At 51.0% G+C, this 16,223-nt stretch overlaps 8 protein-coding genes across 8 annotated transcripts; 5 read left to right on the top strand and 3 right to left on the bottom strand.

Annotated features, from left to right (window-relative positions):
- Nucleotides 1–1,527: 1,527 nt before the first annotated feature.
- BDW74DRAFT_167564 (uncharacterized protein) lies at nucleotides 1,528–3,316 on the top strand (the record flags this gene model as incomplete). The annotated part of the gene is made up of 4 exons (XM_073726705.1): nucleotides 1,528–1,914; nucleotides 1,974–2,320; nucleotides 2,396–2,463; nucleotides 2,562–3,316. The coding sequence occupies 4 exons, from the start codon at nucleotides 1,528–1,530 to the stop codon at nucleotides 3,314–3,316; spliced, it is 1,557 nt and encodes a 518-aa protein (XP_073584644.1).
- Nucleotides 3,317–3,525: 209 nt separating this feature from the next.
- On the bottom strand, nucleotides 3,526–4,862 carry BDW74DRAFT_14343 (uncharacterized protein). The gene has a single exon (XM_073722870.1). The coding sequence runs from the start codon at nucleotides 4,704–4,706 to the stop codon at nucleotides 3,576–3,578; it is 1,131 nt and encodes a 376-aa protein (XP_073584643.1). The 5' UTR covers nucleotides 4,707–4,862; the 3' UTR covers nucleotides 3,526–3,575.
- A 702-nt stretch (nucleotides 4,863–5,564) lies between these two features.
- On the bottom strand, nucleotides 5,565–5,870 carry BDW74DRAFT_152282 (uncharacterized protein). The gene has a single exon (XM_073724338.1). It carries the CDS (start codon nucleotides 5,831–5,833, stop codon nucleotides 5,603–5,605), a length of 231 nt encoding a protein of 76 aa, XP_073584642.1. The 5' UTR covers nucleotides 5,834–5,870; the 3' UTR covers nucleotides 5,565–5,602.
- Nucleotides 5,871–8,207: 2,337 nt separating this feature from the next.
- Nucleotides 8,208–8,771, top strand: BDW74DRAFT_152279 (uncharacterized protein). The gene has a single exon (XM_073724337.1). It carries the CDS (start codon nucleotides 8,230–8,232, stop codon nucleotides 8,608–8,610), a length of 381 nt encoding a protein of 126 aa, XP_073584641.1. The 5' UTR covers nucleotides 8,208–8,229; the 3' UTR covers nucleotides 8,611–8,771.
- Nucleotides 8,772–8,913: 142 nt separating this feature from the next.
- On the top strand, nucleotides 8,914–9,470 carry BDW74DRAFT_152278 (Dabb family protein). Its single transcript, XM_073724336.1, has 3 exons — nucleotides 8,914–9,035; nucleotides 9,085–9,195; nucleotides 9,251–9,470. The coding sequence occupies exons 1-3, from the start codon at nucleotides 8,970–8,972 to the stop codon at nucleotides 9,404–9,406; spliced, it is 333 nt and encodes a 110-aa protein (XP_073584640.1). The 5' UTR covers nucleotides 8,914–8,969; the 3' UTR covers nucleotides 9,407–9,470.
- Nucleotides 9,471–9,726: 256 nt separating this feature from the next.
- On the top strand, nucleotides 9,727–11,526 carry BDW74DRAFT_177609 (uncharacterized protein; the record flags this gene model as incomplete). The annotated part of the gene is made up of 3 exons (XM_073728939.1): nucleotides 9,727–10,081; nucleotides 10,409–11,079; nucleotides 11,128–11,526. The coding sequence occupies 3 exons, from the start codon at nucleotides 9,727–9,729 to the stop codon at nucleotides 11,524–11,526; spliced, it is 1,425 nt and encodes a 474-aa protein (XP_073584639.1).
- A 719-nt stretch (nucleotides 11,527–12,245) lies between these two features.
- BDW74DRAFT_152276 (prefoldin subunit 5) lies at nucleotides 12,246–13,288 on the top strand. Its single transcript, XM_073724335.1, has 4 exons — nucleotides 12,246–12,431; nucleotides 12,520–12,806; nucleotides 12,872–12,989; nucleotides 13,051–13,288. The coding sequence occupies exons 1-4, from the start codon at nucleotides 12,389–12,391 to the stop codon at nucleotides 13,113–13,115; spliced, it is 513 nt and encodes a 170-aa protein (XP_073584638.1). The 5' UTR covers nucleotides 12,246–12,388; the 3' UTR covers nucleotides 13,116–13,288.
- Nucleotides 13,283–16,187, bottom strand: BDW74DRAFT_177607 (uncharacterized protein; the record flags this gene model as incomplete). The annotated part of the gene is made up of 10 exons (XM_073728938.1): nucleotides 13,283–13,701; nucleotides 13,755–13,993; nucleotides 14,046–14,336; nucleotides 14,388–14,983; nucleotides 15,039–15,269; nucleotides 15,318–15,444; nucleotides 15,495–15,537; nucleotides 15,594–16,043; nucleotides 16,111–16,133; nucleotides 16,183–16,187. The coding sequence occupies 10 exons, from the start codon at nucleotides 16,185–16,187 to the stop codon at nucleotides 13,283–13,285; spliced, it is 2,424 nt and encodes an 807-aa protein (XP_073584637.1).
- Between the last annotated feature and the right edge of the window lie 36 nt (nucleotides 16,188–16,223).

The raw sequence follows: 16,223 nt of genomic DNA, 5'->3' as shown, positions 1-16,223 counted from the left end.
TATGTACCTATGGCTAGTCAGACGCGGTGGCTATGCTATCACAATAATAAGGCAACCCTTTACCCTTTCAATCACAGTTACCCTTCTCTCACCCGCCCGCTCCGCTGCTGACGTCCATGCTTACAGCTGAAGCTCGGATATCGCGACAATTGAAAAGCGCTTCCCTAGGACCTTGCGAGAGAGGTTCTCTGCAGACTCATCACCCCAATTATGCAGAGGTTTGTTATCTAGGGTCAAGATTAAATGACTTATGATGCGCCGGCAAGCCCTGCCTGCATCGACAAGAAGTCGGCGAGGCATTGCAGACTGCGCACGCGGTGTGAATTGTAGTGTAGCTTATAAGTATAGTGAGATATTGGCCGCATCTCCATTGACAGATTATTTGGAATTATGACAGGACGAGGGATCTGTTCTTCCATAGGCAAGGCTATCCCTAGCCCTACCTCGTCCGGGCTTCATGCTCATTGCATCGGAATGCCGGATGTCCAGAGTCCGAGGCCTATCTTGCTGATTTGAGACACATAAGAGGGCAAGAGCTCTCATGATTTTCTCTCCCCTGCCACGGGTTGATTAGAATCCTACCTAGGCTGATGGTCCATCATTCCCACAACAATAAAAGAGGCAATGAATTCAAGCACCCGGCTAATTAGGCAGGGCTCGGCCATCAAACTAGCTATTTACCAAGTAATTTGTAGGTCAATCTTGATTGTGAAACCAAATGTCTAGGTAGCCTCGGACTTTGTGTCCTGGCATTCAATTCGCGACACACTGATGGCAGAGGAGTATGGAATCGAGACAATTACTGTCTTTATACAAGAGCTAGGCGTCTGGTACCTTGAATTCGTATTGTCAATCGGACGGCAGTTGGTCAATTGCTGGAGTGATTGTCACTTCCCAGGGTTTGCGGAAAGACGGACTATGTCGGCCCTCTGATAGGGCACTTTTCGAGAGACACCCAAGGTCCCATGTTATAACGACCGAGAAGCACCTACTGCTAATTAGGTACTAGCCGTTTAGCTCGCTATGTTACATGTACTCAGATTGAAGCTATTCTCTAGGTACTTAGTTTATTGAAGGGCAAACACAATCAGCCTCCGCGATTAGTATCTTCCAAGATTCTCCTGTTCCTGGAGATTTTGAACGCAGTGATTGAATACATGCATAGCTAACAGCAATTGAGGGTTTTATTTTGATAATCAAGTGGAAAAGACACTCATGACATAAGAAGAACTTATCTACGCTGCTCAGTCACTCTGTGGGTTGTTGGAGTAGATCGCAGTGCTAAACCCTAACTCACCATCGTGCTCCTCCTTTGCGTGATTGGTGCATGGAAGCTATGGTTTATTATAGGCTCCAAGCCTCGCAATACAAGGATGCCATGGTATAATGGTCGTAGCTTGCGCAAAGCTTCTCCAAATATTCAAATTTTGCAGTAGGTTTCAGGTAGAGGAGGTCTGGGTATAAGTATCTAAGAATTCCCCTCCTATTTAATCTAGAATCTTTTATAGCCACTTCCCAAGTACAATAATGACTCACGAACCAGCAACCGCTTCTATCCAGGGTAAAGCCGTTGCCACTGACGGCGCTATCGAGATAACCCCCAACGACAGTGACACCGACAGTAGAACAACCCCCCACCACGATCATAGTCATGAACCAGGACAAGAAGTCCCCAGTTACGACCCAGCCACAACATCGGCGCAATCTCTCCTCACCCCCGCCGAAGAGAAGAAACTCCTCCGACGCATTGACTTCCGCCTCATGACCCTCTGCTCGTTGATTTTCATGTTCAAGAACCTCGACAGCAACAACGCTTCCAATGCGCGGATCATGAATCAGGGGACGAACATGAATATCATGAGTCAGCTTAAGATTAGCAGTGATGAGTATAATCTTGTTACTGTGCTGTACTATGTAAGCATCCACATCTACCCAAAGACATACTGGGTTGTGCTAATATAGTCGGGTGGTAGATCCCCTACATCGTCCTCGAAGCCCCCTCAAACCTCCTGCTCAAGCGCTTCTCGCCCTCAAAGTGGCAAAGCAGAATCATGGTATCCTGGGGGATATGTCTCATGTGCAATGCAGCCGTCAAGAACAAAGGCGGGCTCTACGCGACACGGTTCCTGCTAGGCGTAGCCGAAGCAGGACAGTTCCCCGGCGTGATCCTGCAAATGACGTACTGGTACAGACCCGACGAGATGTCGCTGCGTCTACTGTACTTTTATATCTGCGGGAACTTCTCGAATATCTTTGGGGGGTTGCTGGCTTATGCATTTGATACGGTTTCGGGGGCGGGCGGGTTGAGTGGGTGGCAGTGGTGAGCAGCTCATTCTTATCAAGGACCTTGTTTGGATCAGCTAGAGGTTGAATATGTACGCTAATGGAAGCGCAGGTTATTCCTAACAGAGGGCATCGCAACGGTACTCTTCGGCGTCGCGATCTGGTTCTTGCTTCCGGACTGTACGTCCACGTACCCTTACCTAGGGCTTTCCTCAAGCCCTACCTTACCTACCCTAGCCCATACCACCTAGGTATACCGACCACTAACAAAACAACAGTCCCATCAACAGCAACCTTCCTCACCCCCCGCGAGAGAGAATTCATCCAGTCGCGCCTCCCGCCCAACGCCCCCCGCGCCTCCGAAGCAAACTTCAACCTCTCCGAGATTGTAAACAGCCTAAAAGACCTCCGCCTCTGGCTCTTCACCCTCATCTGGGCAACATTCACAGTCGGCACGCACGGCGTCACATTCTACCAGAGCACGGTGATTGCGAATCTAGGGTACACGACGATCGCACAGGCGCAGCTGCTTAATATCCCCATCACCGCTACAGGATTGCTGCTCATTGCGATTACGGGTATAACAGCGGACCGCAGCCGCATCCCGCGCCCTCTATACCCCCTCTCCTTCTTGCTGGTTATAATAGCCTGCTACGGCGTATTCGTCGCGTACCCCAGTACAGGCACAATCTACGCCGTGACGCTAATTGCAAACGCCCTAACAGCGAGCTGGTTCCCCGTGATGTGGCCGTGGCGAGTGCAGACGACGAGCAGGGCGACGGGGTCCGCGTTTGCGATTGGCTTTGTGAATAGTTATGGCCAGATTGGGGGCGCGATTGGGCCGCAGATTTTTAGGGAGAAGTATGCGCCAAGGTACCAGGTGCCGTTTGCGGTTGCGATGGGGTTGGTTGGGGCTTGTGCGGTTTTGACGGGGTTGACGTGGTGGGTTACGGGGGATGTTGAGAGGGAAACGAGGAGGGTTAAGAGGGGGCGGATTGAGAGGGGAAAGTGGGGGGAGGGGGTTGTCCATTGATGCAGGTGGTTAAATTCATTACCTAGGTACCCTTATGGGGCGGGTTGAAGAGGCTTGGGCTTGGTCATAAGGGCGTGGGGAGGGTGGAGGAGGCCGAAAGGTGATTGAGGCTGAAGACAAAAACAAAAGGAGTAAGGGGTATATAGACTCCTACCATCATGAGACTGCGCCGCGTAAAGATCAGAAACCATAAGTCTTTTAGTATGGTAGTATTTCTTGCACCCTACCTACCCTTCTTCACCATAATATAGCCATCGCGTCAAGCATGATCCAACGGCGACGGGCCAAACCCCGTCTCAATCGTATAAACATAAATCGGCTTCTTGATAGTCATGGTCCGATTCCCAGGCTGAACAAACCGATTTCCACGATTCAACTGACTCGCACACATCCAAAGCCTCTGGTGAGAATCAATCCACAACGCATCAACCCACAGCAGCCGTCCATCCCGCACTAGCAGCTCCGTCGTACCGTTAGCACTCAACCGTCTTATCTCCTGGCGGTCCCCGTCGCTGTAGTAGATGTTTCCTGCTGCATCAATAGCCGTACCGCCCGTGCTGGGTGTAAGCGAGAACGGCTCGACGTAGTCTGGTAGCAAATCCGCCATTGTCTCGTTGTGTAATGCTTCGTTGAGATACTTTGTTTCAATGCGCCACATGTAACCAATGCCCGGCTGGTAGTAGAGCCACTTCCCGTCCCGGGAGACTTCCAGCTGGTCGGCATGGATGTACTCGAGCTCGCCGGTGGACGCGGTGCGCAGGAGCCGGCCTTCTGCGGAAAGCGGCATAAGCGCCACGGTGGATTTATGCTCGCGGAGGACCATGCGCGCGGCGCCGGTTTCGAGGTCCAGAACGATGATGCTTCCGATTGTGTACTCGGTCATGTAGGCGTATCTGCCGTTGAAGCGGACATCGTTCAGGCTGCCGTGTTTTGTGGTTACGTCGCCTAGGTAGTAGATTCTGACCACTTCATTGGTCGCCAAGTTGAATGAGATGAGCTTGGATGAGTTGCTGAACCCATCGATTAAGGCGCCGCTGTCAACGACCCAAAGGTTTCCGTCTGGTCCGACGCGCTGCGAGTTCGCGCTGACGTACTTGGTCTCGCTGTCGGATTGGCTGTCTGTGCTGGCATTCCATGAGTTCCAGTATTCATTCGGATACGGGACGAGCGTGTAGTTGCCGTCGTTGAGGACTTCGACAATTTGCGAGCCGGTTGTGCCGTCGACGCGGGCAAGCTTGAGGAAGGTTCGGCCTGAGGGAGTCGTGCTGGCGCCGGTTGTGGGGGTGTCGAGGATGACGGCGGTTTTGAGGCGGGCGTCGTGGTCTTTCGTGACGTCGCCTTGGGCGAGGATGGAGAGGGAAAGGATGAGAAGAAGGCGGAGGGCGAACATCTCGACAGACCCGGACTGGGTTTGAGAATGTTACCGTCAATGAGCATGCAGGTCAATGGGAAATGCCGCTTTTTATACGTGCCTATTCAACATTGACGATCTTCTCCAGCTCGAAAGATGACCGTGGTCTAACTGCGTGGTCCGGTATCCTGCTTCTCGTCTCGAGGCTAGGTAGGTACCTGCTTGCTTGGCAGTTGGAGATCCCTCACGATGTCCTCTCGGAGGATGCCCGTCGCTGTAGATCCCATCCGCTTTGATCCGCAGATTCCGTGAATCATGACCTCAGTATCCACATGGATATACTTGGCGCACCATGCCAAGCACGAGTCGGCGTATATGTCAGACAGACCGGGCGAGATTGGCCTCCAGTGCTCCTGACAAATGCGGGATGCCTTTCTTCCTCTGGGGCCGGTTACCAGAAACAGTAGTAAGGGGTCGGATAGTTTCTAATCTTGAGGTAAAAGGCTTAGGTATGATTAGATTGATCTTATCAATCTATCAGTGCGGAGCAAATGTCCACTTTGAGCAGACTCAGCAAGAATTCCTCTTCAAGTGTCGCTGTAGAACAAGTAGAAGTTATTCCTGACCTTGGTTAGACAGGGGTTGGTCCACATAATAACAGGGCCGGAGACACACACGGTATGCCGTAACCAGTGGATTCGCTGACCGTATCTCTCGCAGCGATTTGCGGCTTTCATGGCGGCCATTGACCGTCGTTCATGACCCAAACTGTCGCAGGTAGATGATTCGAAAGTAAAGCGCGATATAGCGCACGACGGCCGCTGAAGTATCCAACTCCACAAGGAAGCGTCGGAAGACAGACGAAAAGAGGGAGGACCAAGGACAATCCGAGATACTGCCGTAGTAAGCTACGAACGAGAGTGAGCACTCCTCGCTTATCGTCGTAATTTCCCCTCGAGAATGTTTAATGTTCCCAGTGTTCTTTCCTCTAGAGCCAAAATCTGGCTCACGCACTTTGAGAAAGAGTAGTGTTTAGAGGTTGAGTTGCAGCAAGGTCGAGATATCACTAGATTATCAGCATGGGGCAGGAAGCCCCAAGGCTGTCCCCGTGCTGCTGGATAAATCCAGTAGTTAGATAACAGATGTTGCAAGCAAGTGCGGAGCATCGACGTCCGCGTCAGTCCATCCGTGCGGGGAACACCCCTGCCTGTTCGACGGGAGGATGCTTGTTTTCCATCCTTCCAACAGCCAGCTTCCCAATGAGTCCTAATGAAAGTGATAGTGTAAGTCCCTTCATACAAGGATATGGATAGCTCAGAGATCTTGGGACATGGTAAGTGCCAGCGGGCGGTCCCAGCGTGGCTCAGGCTCAGGCTGGAGCTTGAGCTTGAGCTTGAGTTTGACGAGGTTGGCGCCTGCCTAGATGAGGCGCTCACTGGAAGGCTAGGTGCTGCATCACCTGGAGGACAAAGAGCGACGCCGCTTTAGGTATTTTAGCTAAGCGCCCACTCTTCCAAATCAATCCTCCACACCTCGGCGTTCCTATTATTCAAGTTGTCGATATCGGCTTGCCGCAAAGATCCTAGCTGCGTTATCTATCAGGGAACGAGTAGGTAAGCCAACGATTTCCATATAGTGCATAGGAGAAAAACTAAAGCAGTAAAGTAGTACGCTAGAGCTTTAAGCTCGGCGCGTCCCTCAAAAATTGATAAAACAACACTCCATCGAGTAACTAGCAGCAGATAATAGCGGACGTTACCTGGACCGTCGAATTTCCAGCCATCGCTAACCTGATACCAGACCCAAAAACCAAAATGGGCATCCAGTACTATCGGACGTATGCGTGCGGATGCAAAAAGCCAAAGCAGTTCAAACAATGCGACGAGCGACTGAATACGAATGTCAGATGCGACCCGGTAAAGTCAGAGTCGTTGCCGGCGGAGGGCCATTATTGCATGCAGCACTTGGTGAAGGCGGGTAATCATGCGATGCGACGAGCTGAGGACGGTGCTCGTTGAAGTTGAATGGCCGTGGATCAGTCATTTTTGCCTGCCCGGCTATTTGTGAAATCCCCTGTGTGTATGAGTACAGTTCGTCGAAGTTGAATCGCATGGGTGTGCTCGGGTGTCGCCTTGGAGTCATTCCCTCATCGTTATGCTTGTAGCTTGCGTATTCCCCGGCGTCCAGTTCCACTATAACCTCTCCTTCTTCCCTCACATGCTTTTCGAACCCTTCTGGTGTGAATTTCCGGTTCCATTTGTCAGTTCCTATTATGTCCGTGTCCTTGCAAGCCATACAATGGACCCCCATTCCGCCCCAAGCTCACGCAAGCCGGCGCTCGTACAACAGCCACGAACCGGGCAGGACTGTTATCGTCGGCGTACGTATAATACAAGAGCTCTTTTCCACACTGGCCTCATCAAAACTTTCCTTGATGATTCCTCTTTGGCAGGCAGAAACAAAATCGACCACGATTTCTGGTTCGTAAATCTCCTCAAGATGGAGGCACGAGTAACAACCCGGGATGCACCTCATAGTAGGCAAGCCTTCGGTATCGCGGGGTAGATTCGCCGAGGATTCGAAGACCGTCAGGTATTCTCGTTTGGTAGTGAAGCACCAAAAACAGACGCGGCAACATGTAAGCAGGTACATGAATCCCCCAAAATCGTCGCAACTGCTGCACTTCTCCGTGCGGAATTCCTTGTAGAGATCGCGCAACGAGTATGTACTGCCAGTTCGAATGCTAAGGATGGCCTGAACGATCACCCTGGTGGGATGATGATATTCCGATATTGAGGGATTCCGTCGACGGCTATCCGGGCTCGCTTGTTGACGCGTCGGAGGTCTGTCAGTGTTCGTATATCGAGTTGTAGAAGCACGACATGCAGGAGCTCGGTGGGAAGCTTGTCGAGTAGTCCCAGGTCTTGCGCTGGGGGGCCCAGATCTCTCCCATTATCAAGGGGACACAGACTGGCGATTTCGTTCAGGACCCGGACCTCCTTGGGTTTCATCTCTTCTTGACGTTTTTAGGTAGATTTTTTTACAAATATCAGGTATGCCTTTCCCGCTAGACGTACCTTTGCCTGGAGTTTGCAATGTGAGAAGGACGAGAGTGTGATGGATAGACAGGGGGAAACAAGAGTAAAGGCGAGTTGAGTGCTAGAAATTTCGGAGGAAGTTTAGTGTGAGAAGACAGAAGACTCAAGAACCCTGGCATTCTCTCACTTCTCTTACCTAGGTAGGTGAATAGAGCTCAGGACCTCGGAACTCCGCCTCTTGACTGCATCATTTGTGTCCAGTGCCTATGTTCGATGATGAAAATAGATCAAACTACTTTCAAATAGCTACTGTTGACATTTCATCTGTCGGTCTGTATATCTTTGATCTGGTTTGTGCTCAAATATTGTTGACAGCCGCGCACCTCCTACATTTACTTTTTAGTTAGTTACGCATCCATCATCAGCCTCCGGGGCCCAGAGCACCAAGAGATATTTCAGAATGAACAACTACAAGTTTCTGCCACTTCCCACAGACTACAATAGAAAACCCAGATACTTAGGCAATGCCCCGAACCGTCTACCTCGCCGTCTTCTCCAACGGGTCACGGCCAGCTCATCAATCTGTCTTCGTGCCGACAGGCAACACAGGCACGAAAGGCAAACTTATCCACGTCGACGGAAATCCAGCCTACGGATTTTCGCTGGAGTTCCTCCGTAATTTCGACTTTGCCGATTTCCCAACGCTGTATCGGATCATAGAACTGGGCGCTGTTGATGACCGATTCGTGACGGATACCCCCGGGAACGGACAGCTCTCGAAGGATGCCATCGCCCGCGATCGAATGGAGTCGGTGGCTACCTTGGTGCCTCCTCCAGGGCGTGGTCTGAATCCGTTCGATCCTGCTGTGGGTATATCACGCTGTAAATTGATGAAAACGTTTTGACTTGATGATAGGCGCCGAATTGCCAGAACTGGTTGAGGGATTGTGCTCGGAAGCTCGTGGATGAGGGGTATCTCGGGACGGAGGCTGTCTTGGTGCTTGAAAATGCTCCCAAGGTTCTGAGAGGGGGAGAATCTGAAGCTGTATAATCGAGCTTGACTTGTATTCTGATGATGGATCCTGAGTAGTTAAAGAAGCTGTTCATGATTCTCGGTCAATGGTTGCCGAACCACCCCACTTTTGAGCCTGTACAACCCCACCACGACATCATCTATGGACAACGTCAACCTAGATAGTCATTAAAATCAACATCTTCCTGCATCTCCTTCATCACATCTATAAACTCATTTCCAACCGCCAGCATGCCCATCACGCACATTGTCATGTTCCAGCTCAAATCCGGCCTCAGCGCCGACACCGTCCAGGACGTAAGCTATCCCCCTCCGCGAATTTGGAATCCATGCTCACACCCGTTAGTTTTGCACACGTATGCTGTCCCTCAAGGACAAATGCATCCACCCTACCTCTCAGAAGCCGTATATCCTCTCTGCATCAGGAGGCGCGGACAACTCGCCCGAAGGGATGCAGGTACGCCTCCACTTTCGTAATTTGTCTGTCGGGAGCATCATACTGATACAGAAAGAACGGCATCACTCATGCCTTTGTAGTTGAATTTGGCAGTGAAGAAGACCGAAAGTACTACCTCGAGAAGGACCCCGCGCACCTGGAGTTTGTGGGCAGTTTGAAGGGATTGATTGAGAAGGCGCAGGTTGTTGACTTCACCAATGGTGTATTTTGAATAGCAGATGAACTTAATTATTATGAGCTCAATTGAGAAATAAATTAACATAAAGAACAGTCAAGGGATTAAATCCTTAAATCAATCCATTCAACCGCGGCTTTCACTGAGAGGAGGCTCATTCTTCGTTGTGTTCCTGCGAAATCCCGTACCTGAAAGGAAGGCGCGTCTGTCTCCCTCAGTAATTTTATCTCTCAACACTTCTTCTCCCTACAATCCTCCTTCTCTTTTTCTTTCCACACTTCTCCTTCCAATCAACACTCTTTCGTCCTCCTATCCACCTCCTTCCTAAACCCTCTTTACGATCTTCATCCTCCACGATGGAGCAACGCGCCGCACTCGTTACTCTAGGCCGCTGTACCTGGCACGGCGAGAATGACTTCAGGTTCCACTGCACCTCAGGCTCCAGCATCTTGGCCCTCGGCGAGAAACACGATGACCTCAAGTGTCGCTCTTGCGGCCACTCCCTGTCCACGCACGAAGACTACAAACTAGGCGTAGGATCTCTGCAGCCAGCCACAAAGCAGCTGCCTCAGAAACAGCAGAAAGACTTGCTGCCGCACTCAGATGTGTTCACCCTAGGTAATGGCTCATGGGACACGGATCATTGCGAGCCTTCATCATCTTGGTCCGCGACTCATACCCAGATCATGACTCCTACGTCCACAACTCATGGTGAGATTTCGGGATCTATGGGGCGAGGGTGATTGTGAGTCCTTGGCTTTCTGTGGTGGCTTCGACTGTGAACCCTTGATTTCCTGCGGCGACGTTGATTGTCTTCCCTAGGGTTCCTGGGGCAAGGTTGACTTTGAGCCCTCGACTTCCTGGGGTAATACTGACTGCGAGCTCTCGACTTCATGGAGCAATACTGACTGTGAACCCTCAACTTTCTGGGGCTGCTCTTATCCTAGGTCTCGGTCATTGGTGACTAAACCTTTTGGTATGAAGACACCAGTCAAGCCATGTGAAGAGAGAATCAAGCTGACTGTACTCATAACCCAGCTCTCCTTGATTCCACGATTCCCAGGCAGGGCTTGATTGATCAGTTGATAGAAGAAGTCGAGGAACATCGCATCATAAGAGTTAACGGCATACCCGGGTCCGGAAAGACAACCTTGATGCACCTTATGGTCAACACGCTGCTGAAGAAGGACGATAAAAAAATACTGCCTATCCACACCACCACTGGTTGGGACATGAACAATATTACGGATGCTGGAGGCTGGGACTCGTATCTGAAGCTGATGACTGGAGTCGCGGGGTACGACTGGTTGGCAAAGCCGGCCTTCCTGCTTATCGATGAGGCGCACCAGCTATACATGGATCCCTGGACCTGGAGAGATTTTTTGGGTCTCATCGATTCTTCATCCAGCTCACGCATTGTTTTGTTTACTTCCTACGGCCTGACCCACGATGGTGCACGCCACCCCGGGCACTTCCCAAAGGAGATACTCTTGGATCACGGATCGAAGCTGACCTCAAAGTCCTTGTGGTCAATTGGGTTTCGGCTGTGGAAAATTGAAGCAATAGACTTTGTACTAAAGCATGCTTCAGAGTATATGTACTCCTCCTATATCGACCTTACCGGAGCGTTGCTTGACGCCCTTTTTGAGGGTAGCAATGGACACATAGGGCTCCTGAAAGGTTTTCTGGATATCCTTCTACAAAGTGAGGTGCGTTCTCTTTTTACTATCGTGTCACTGCTGATTTGTTTAAAATAGACTATCCAGGAATGCATAAAGAACAATCGTCCAGTCAGTTGGGCGACTGCCTGGGAGATTCTCTTTGATGATGCTGTGGTTTTCTTTGAATTCTTGGGGAGAAAGTGCTTCACCAAAGACCTACCCCCTGAAGACCACGAAAATCCCAGCACTGATGTGATCATACAAGCACTTAGACACAATGGTATCAGTGCCTTTATAATCTCTGAGTTCGAGTCCAATAGGAATGACAGCCGAATGGAGGCTCTAATATCGCTCTGGCGGGACGGATGGCTGCAGGCAGAGACAGATCAGGATGTGTGGATAACGGGACAGACCGACGCGGAGAATACTGCTACTTCCTATGGCAATGCAGGCTTTGTGTTCCCAACCGCAATCCATCAATGGCGAGTGCACTAGTATCTTGTCTTCTCTCTTACCTACTGATATCAAGGGCATAGGTACTGCCTATTTCACCTCTGGAAGAATATGCCAGGGTCAGACAGGAAGCGTTATCGCGACGTCCTTCAGTCGGCCATTGTTTGCTTGGAGAAACCTTCCAGCGATTCTAGACTCGAAGAAGCGCAGTACTTAGTAAACGAACTGCTAGACTGCTACGAAAATTGTGGTCACTGGTATAGAAGCCCGTCGAAATCTGACGCTTGGGCCACCACCCACTGGTAGCATGATTTGCATGCCGTCAATTACGCGCCTTGGTTAGCGTTGAGTGTTACGGCTTCCGCCGAAGATGATGCTCCTTGGATCTATTTTTCGCATCACTTCGATTTGCTCTTCATTTGACTTGATTTGCTGAAAGATCTTAGTTCACCTATGTGACTTACATCGTTTGCCCGGCTGTCCAGCATTTAGCGCCTTCATATATTCGCTGCCCTCTTGCTGTCTCACAAACCATACTTCGATACTCTAGATAGTCTGACCAGTATCAAGCATGCATAAGCACGAATTTAATCATTTAAACCGTCTTTCTTTTCCGTAACTATGGCATCGAGGTAATAGCAAGGCCAAACTATACAAGCCGCGCTAAGCCGCATTCGGCGTCGCCCAGTTGGCCCGAGCTCCAGCACCGGCACAGCTTCAACTTTATCCCAACCCACTCCGCCTCAGACTTTATCGATTTCCTTTTGACGCCCATTCCACACTTTCTAGGACAAATTCCGCCTGGATTTCTTTATCTTTCAGGGCTACACTCTCTATCGTCACCCCGAACACCAAGCCCGCAACCCGCCCTGAGCGCGGCCACGAGAAAAAAAACACCACCACAATGTCCACCCCCGCATCAGACTCCGAAGCACCCCCCGGCGCCGGTACACCCCTCTCCTCTCCCTCCCCCTCCCAATCGAAATGCTCATACCCTCCTTTCAATTCCTCACTAACACCTCTTTCCATGGGCAGTAAACATCTCCTCCCTCTCCTCGCAACAACTCCGCGCCCTACAAACGCGCCTCTCCACCGAACTCGAGCACCTCACAACCTCGCACACAAAGCTGCGCGCCGCGCAGTCGCGCTTCAGAGACTGCGTGCGCTCGATCAATGACGGTGTCGTGGGGTCCGCGAAGAAGGGCACGGCTGGGGCGAGCGAGATCCTTGTCCCCCTGACCAGCTCGCTGTATGTTAAGGGGAGACTGGCGGATCGAGAGAAGGTGCTTGTTGATGTTGGGACGGGGTATTTTGTGGAGAAGGTAGGAGTCACTTTACAAGGTGGAGCTTATGGACTTGGGCTGGGGCTGATGATGTTTTTACGCAGACTGCGGCGAAGGCGGTTGAGTTCTACGAGCAGAAGGTTAAGGAGTTGGAGACGAGTCTTACGGAGTTGGAGAAGCTGGTGCAGACTAAGAGTTCTCAGCAGAGGCTTTTTGAAGACGGTCAGTGAAGAAAGAAACTCCATTTATTTCAGGTCGAAACACGAAGCTAATGAGTCGGCAGCTCTGAGGCAAAAATTGATGAGCGAGAATGCGGCGTCATCGGCCGAGGCTGCGGCGGCTGGCTGAGCGCACGCTTACAGGAAAATGAAAAGAGATTGCGGCGAAGATGAAGACAGAAAGTATCTAAGGCAGCAGCAACAGGATTTGAATGATGTAACATAGTCCATTAGTTCTCCAACCGATATGCAACCCGGCAAATTATCTCGAGTGAATCGATAGCCATATCCACTTTCTCAGAACAAGGTACCAAGATCCGCATTCAGCATACGGGGACTCGACGGGATGCTTGCTGCAGGGCTTGCTGCAGGCGCTGCGGGGGATGCCGGAGTGCTTTCCACGGGACGGACGGCCTTCTTTGAAGGTGACTCTACTCCAGACACGGCATCCGCTTCGGAGCCTGCGGATGTGCGTTTCGGACCCAACAGCGTTGCTGCTTGTTTGACAATGTCAATGAACTCCCAGAAGCCTTTAACCTGGTCTTCGGGCTTAGGTGAGGGCTCCCTGGACGGGAAAAACGTGGCTAGGTTCGGATTATACTTGGCAGTTTCCCCGATGCCTAGGTTCGCATGGCCACCGAGCAGGTTGTCCCAGTTCGCGTCAAAGACGGAAGCACCCCAAGATGTATAAGGAGTGGCTGACATGCTTCCGAGCACTTCACCTCCGGTATAGCAGGACGGCACTCCTTGACGTTGATACTCATCGTACCGAGCGATCTCGAAAATATAGTTGTGCCTTCGATCCGATAGCGGACTGCGGATTTCTCAACGTATCGGGCCACTGGAGGACTTAGAGGAAACGTGACTTTCTTTTCCGCCTTTGCACGAATGTCACCCACGTTCTCAGTGTGTCGGAACCTAACGTCGTATGAGAATGCTTTTAGGGCAGAGTTGATTGATGACGCCTCGTGGAACTCGAGTGCTTTTATCTCAAGCTGCCAGTCCGATCTAGTGCGAAGTTCAGTCAAGTTGAAGCTTATCAGGGCACAACACATCTTACCGTTCAAAGTCAATGACAGCAACGTGCAAGGGAGGGCGTTTGTCTCGTGTCTGACCGTCAGTGCGAGGCCTAAGCCAGCGGCGTTCCTTAATCTCATAGTCTCGGGCTCCGGGGCTCTTTGCAAACTCTGCCTCTAATCGAAGCATAGATTTGTCTGCACCGACGAACTCGAAATTCACAGAATACGCAAGCTCGGCATCCTCTAGTGACGTTGAAGTTTTGTCGAGCGGCTCGAATAAATCTCGTGCTTTGAAGCACCTTTCTAAAAGCTCGGATTGACCAATTTTGAGCCTACCATCTGTCAGATTTAGTCGCTCACAACGTGTTTTCAGAAAACCTTACCCCGGAATTAGCCGACCCTGCGTCTGCTCATGGAAGAGCATATCACGGAACTCTTCAAATGGGTACCAAGACTTGTCGTCTTCGGGCTTCTGGTAAGTCTCGAGCACAAAGGTACCGAGATTAACGCGCATCCGCAGATGTCCACGAACAAAAGAGAGACCTTTCAAGCAGCTTTCGACAGCGGTTAGAAGATGCGCACTGTTACTTGATTGCACTGAACTAAGTCGACCCTGCCATTCTCGCAAAGCGCGACCCTTCAGCCGGACACCCTGAAGGATGGGGTTGTGCAATTGGTTATTGTTCTGCGTCTTGACCACAATCTCTCTCTTCATAACATTCGGCTCCGGCGGCTCAACGAGATAAATCTTCGTTTTGATATTGCTCTTGGCTGCTGCCTCTGCCCATATAATTCTAAGGCTTTGTGCAATCTGTTTCATGCCGTCGTGATTCCCACCAAGAGCGCATATGTATCCGGGCAGCTCCTTGAGGACGAAGAGGTAGCATCCATATCGAAAACGGAGTGGGTCGAGAGACTCTAAGTTGGGGCCGAGGCATTCGTTCAGGGATGGTCCATCCTTTGGCCATAGAAAGAGCAACTAATTGGGGATAAAACGTCAATCACTGGACACTCCCAGATTCAGAAGGACTTACCTGCTCCGGAAACGTGATGCTCGACGCAGGCTGTCTTCGAAGTTCGAACAACATGTCCTCACCCCTCTCCTTTATTTCGATATTTGCCTCTTTTTTCTCGGAGTAGGCTTTAACCTTCGCGAAATTGGCCGTAATCTTGGGCTTGCTAAGGTTGCTGGAGCTTGCAAGAATACTCTTGAGTTGCCCTTCAGCTGCAGCAACTTGAATCGGCTCACCCCAAATCTTGATGACCTATTTCCTGTTATAAATATCTCTCACAGCGGCACAATATGTACAAACCTTGTCCTCGTATGTGGGCATCTTAACGAAAGCACCGCTTCGCTTGCTGACATCTTCGAATACTTCGCTGCGGCCTTGGCCTGCACGATTTTTGCCGAAAGTGCCCGCTCTTGCTGCACCGAAAAAACTGAAGACTGTTATTAGGAGCGGTGGTCGTAATCGGCGCAGTTAACTTACTCATGCTTGATCGTCCCGAAAGGAGCAGGCAAATTTACCACACCTACATCACCGCGTTGAATTAATCCAAGGCTAAGTTCCGACAACGATGTTTCTTACCATCCGGCTTTAGTCCATCCCTAAACTTCAACTTCCCAGGGGAGTAACCAAGTGGATTATTTGACTTGCCGGACACAGCTGCTCTGGGATTTGCTGCCCTCGCCCTCGCAGTTCCTCGGGCCCTCCCAGGAGAAGATCCTCGATTGGCCGCAACAGGTCGTGAGGGGGGACCTGGGGCTTTCTGAGCTGGAGCTACAACACGTCGCTGAGGCCCTGGCTGCATAGCTCTGCGAGCCTGTGTGTGTGGTGTCTGCTGTGTCTGCGGCTGTTGCCCCCGCGATGTTTGAGGTGCTTGAGCCTTCGATACCTGTGATGTCTGCGGCTTCTGCAACGCTTGAGGCGCCTGGGGTGTCTGGGTCGGCTGGAATGGCTGAGAAGCTTGTGCCTGGGTATTCGAAGCTGCGGCTTTTTTCTTTGCCGCTGCGCGGCCATAGCCCACAAGATTCCATTCTGTTGGGCTTCAGCGTGCGTTCGATGTGGTAAACGGACGGGGGGCCGTTCTGCAGGGGATTCGTACCTAGGGCTCCGGACGTCTCGTGGCTGCTAGTCTGTCAGTGGTTTTTTATAAAATGGCAATACCAACACTTACTCCATATTGACGCGAGTTAAGCAGTATTGCCGAGAAAGACG

This window comes from Aspergillus multicolor (genome assembly GCF_047715735.1).
Source record: "Aspergillus multicolor strain CBS 133.54 unplaced genomic scaffold BDW74scaffold_10, whole genome shotgun sequence".
In the NCBI taxonomy this organism is placed as follows: domain Eukaryota; kingdom Fungi; phylum Ascomycota; class Eurotiomycetes; order Eurotiales; family Aspergillaceae; genus Aspergillus; species Aspergillus multicolor.
The sequence above is the reverse complement of the archived record's forward strand: the minus strand, read 5'-3'. Positions and strand labels throughout refer to the sequence as shown.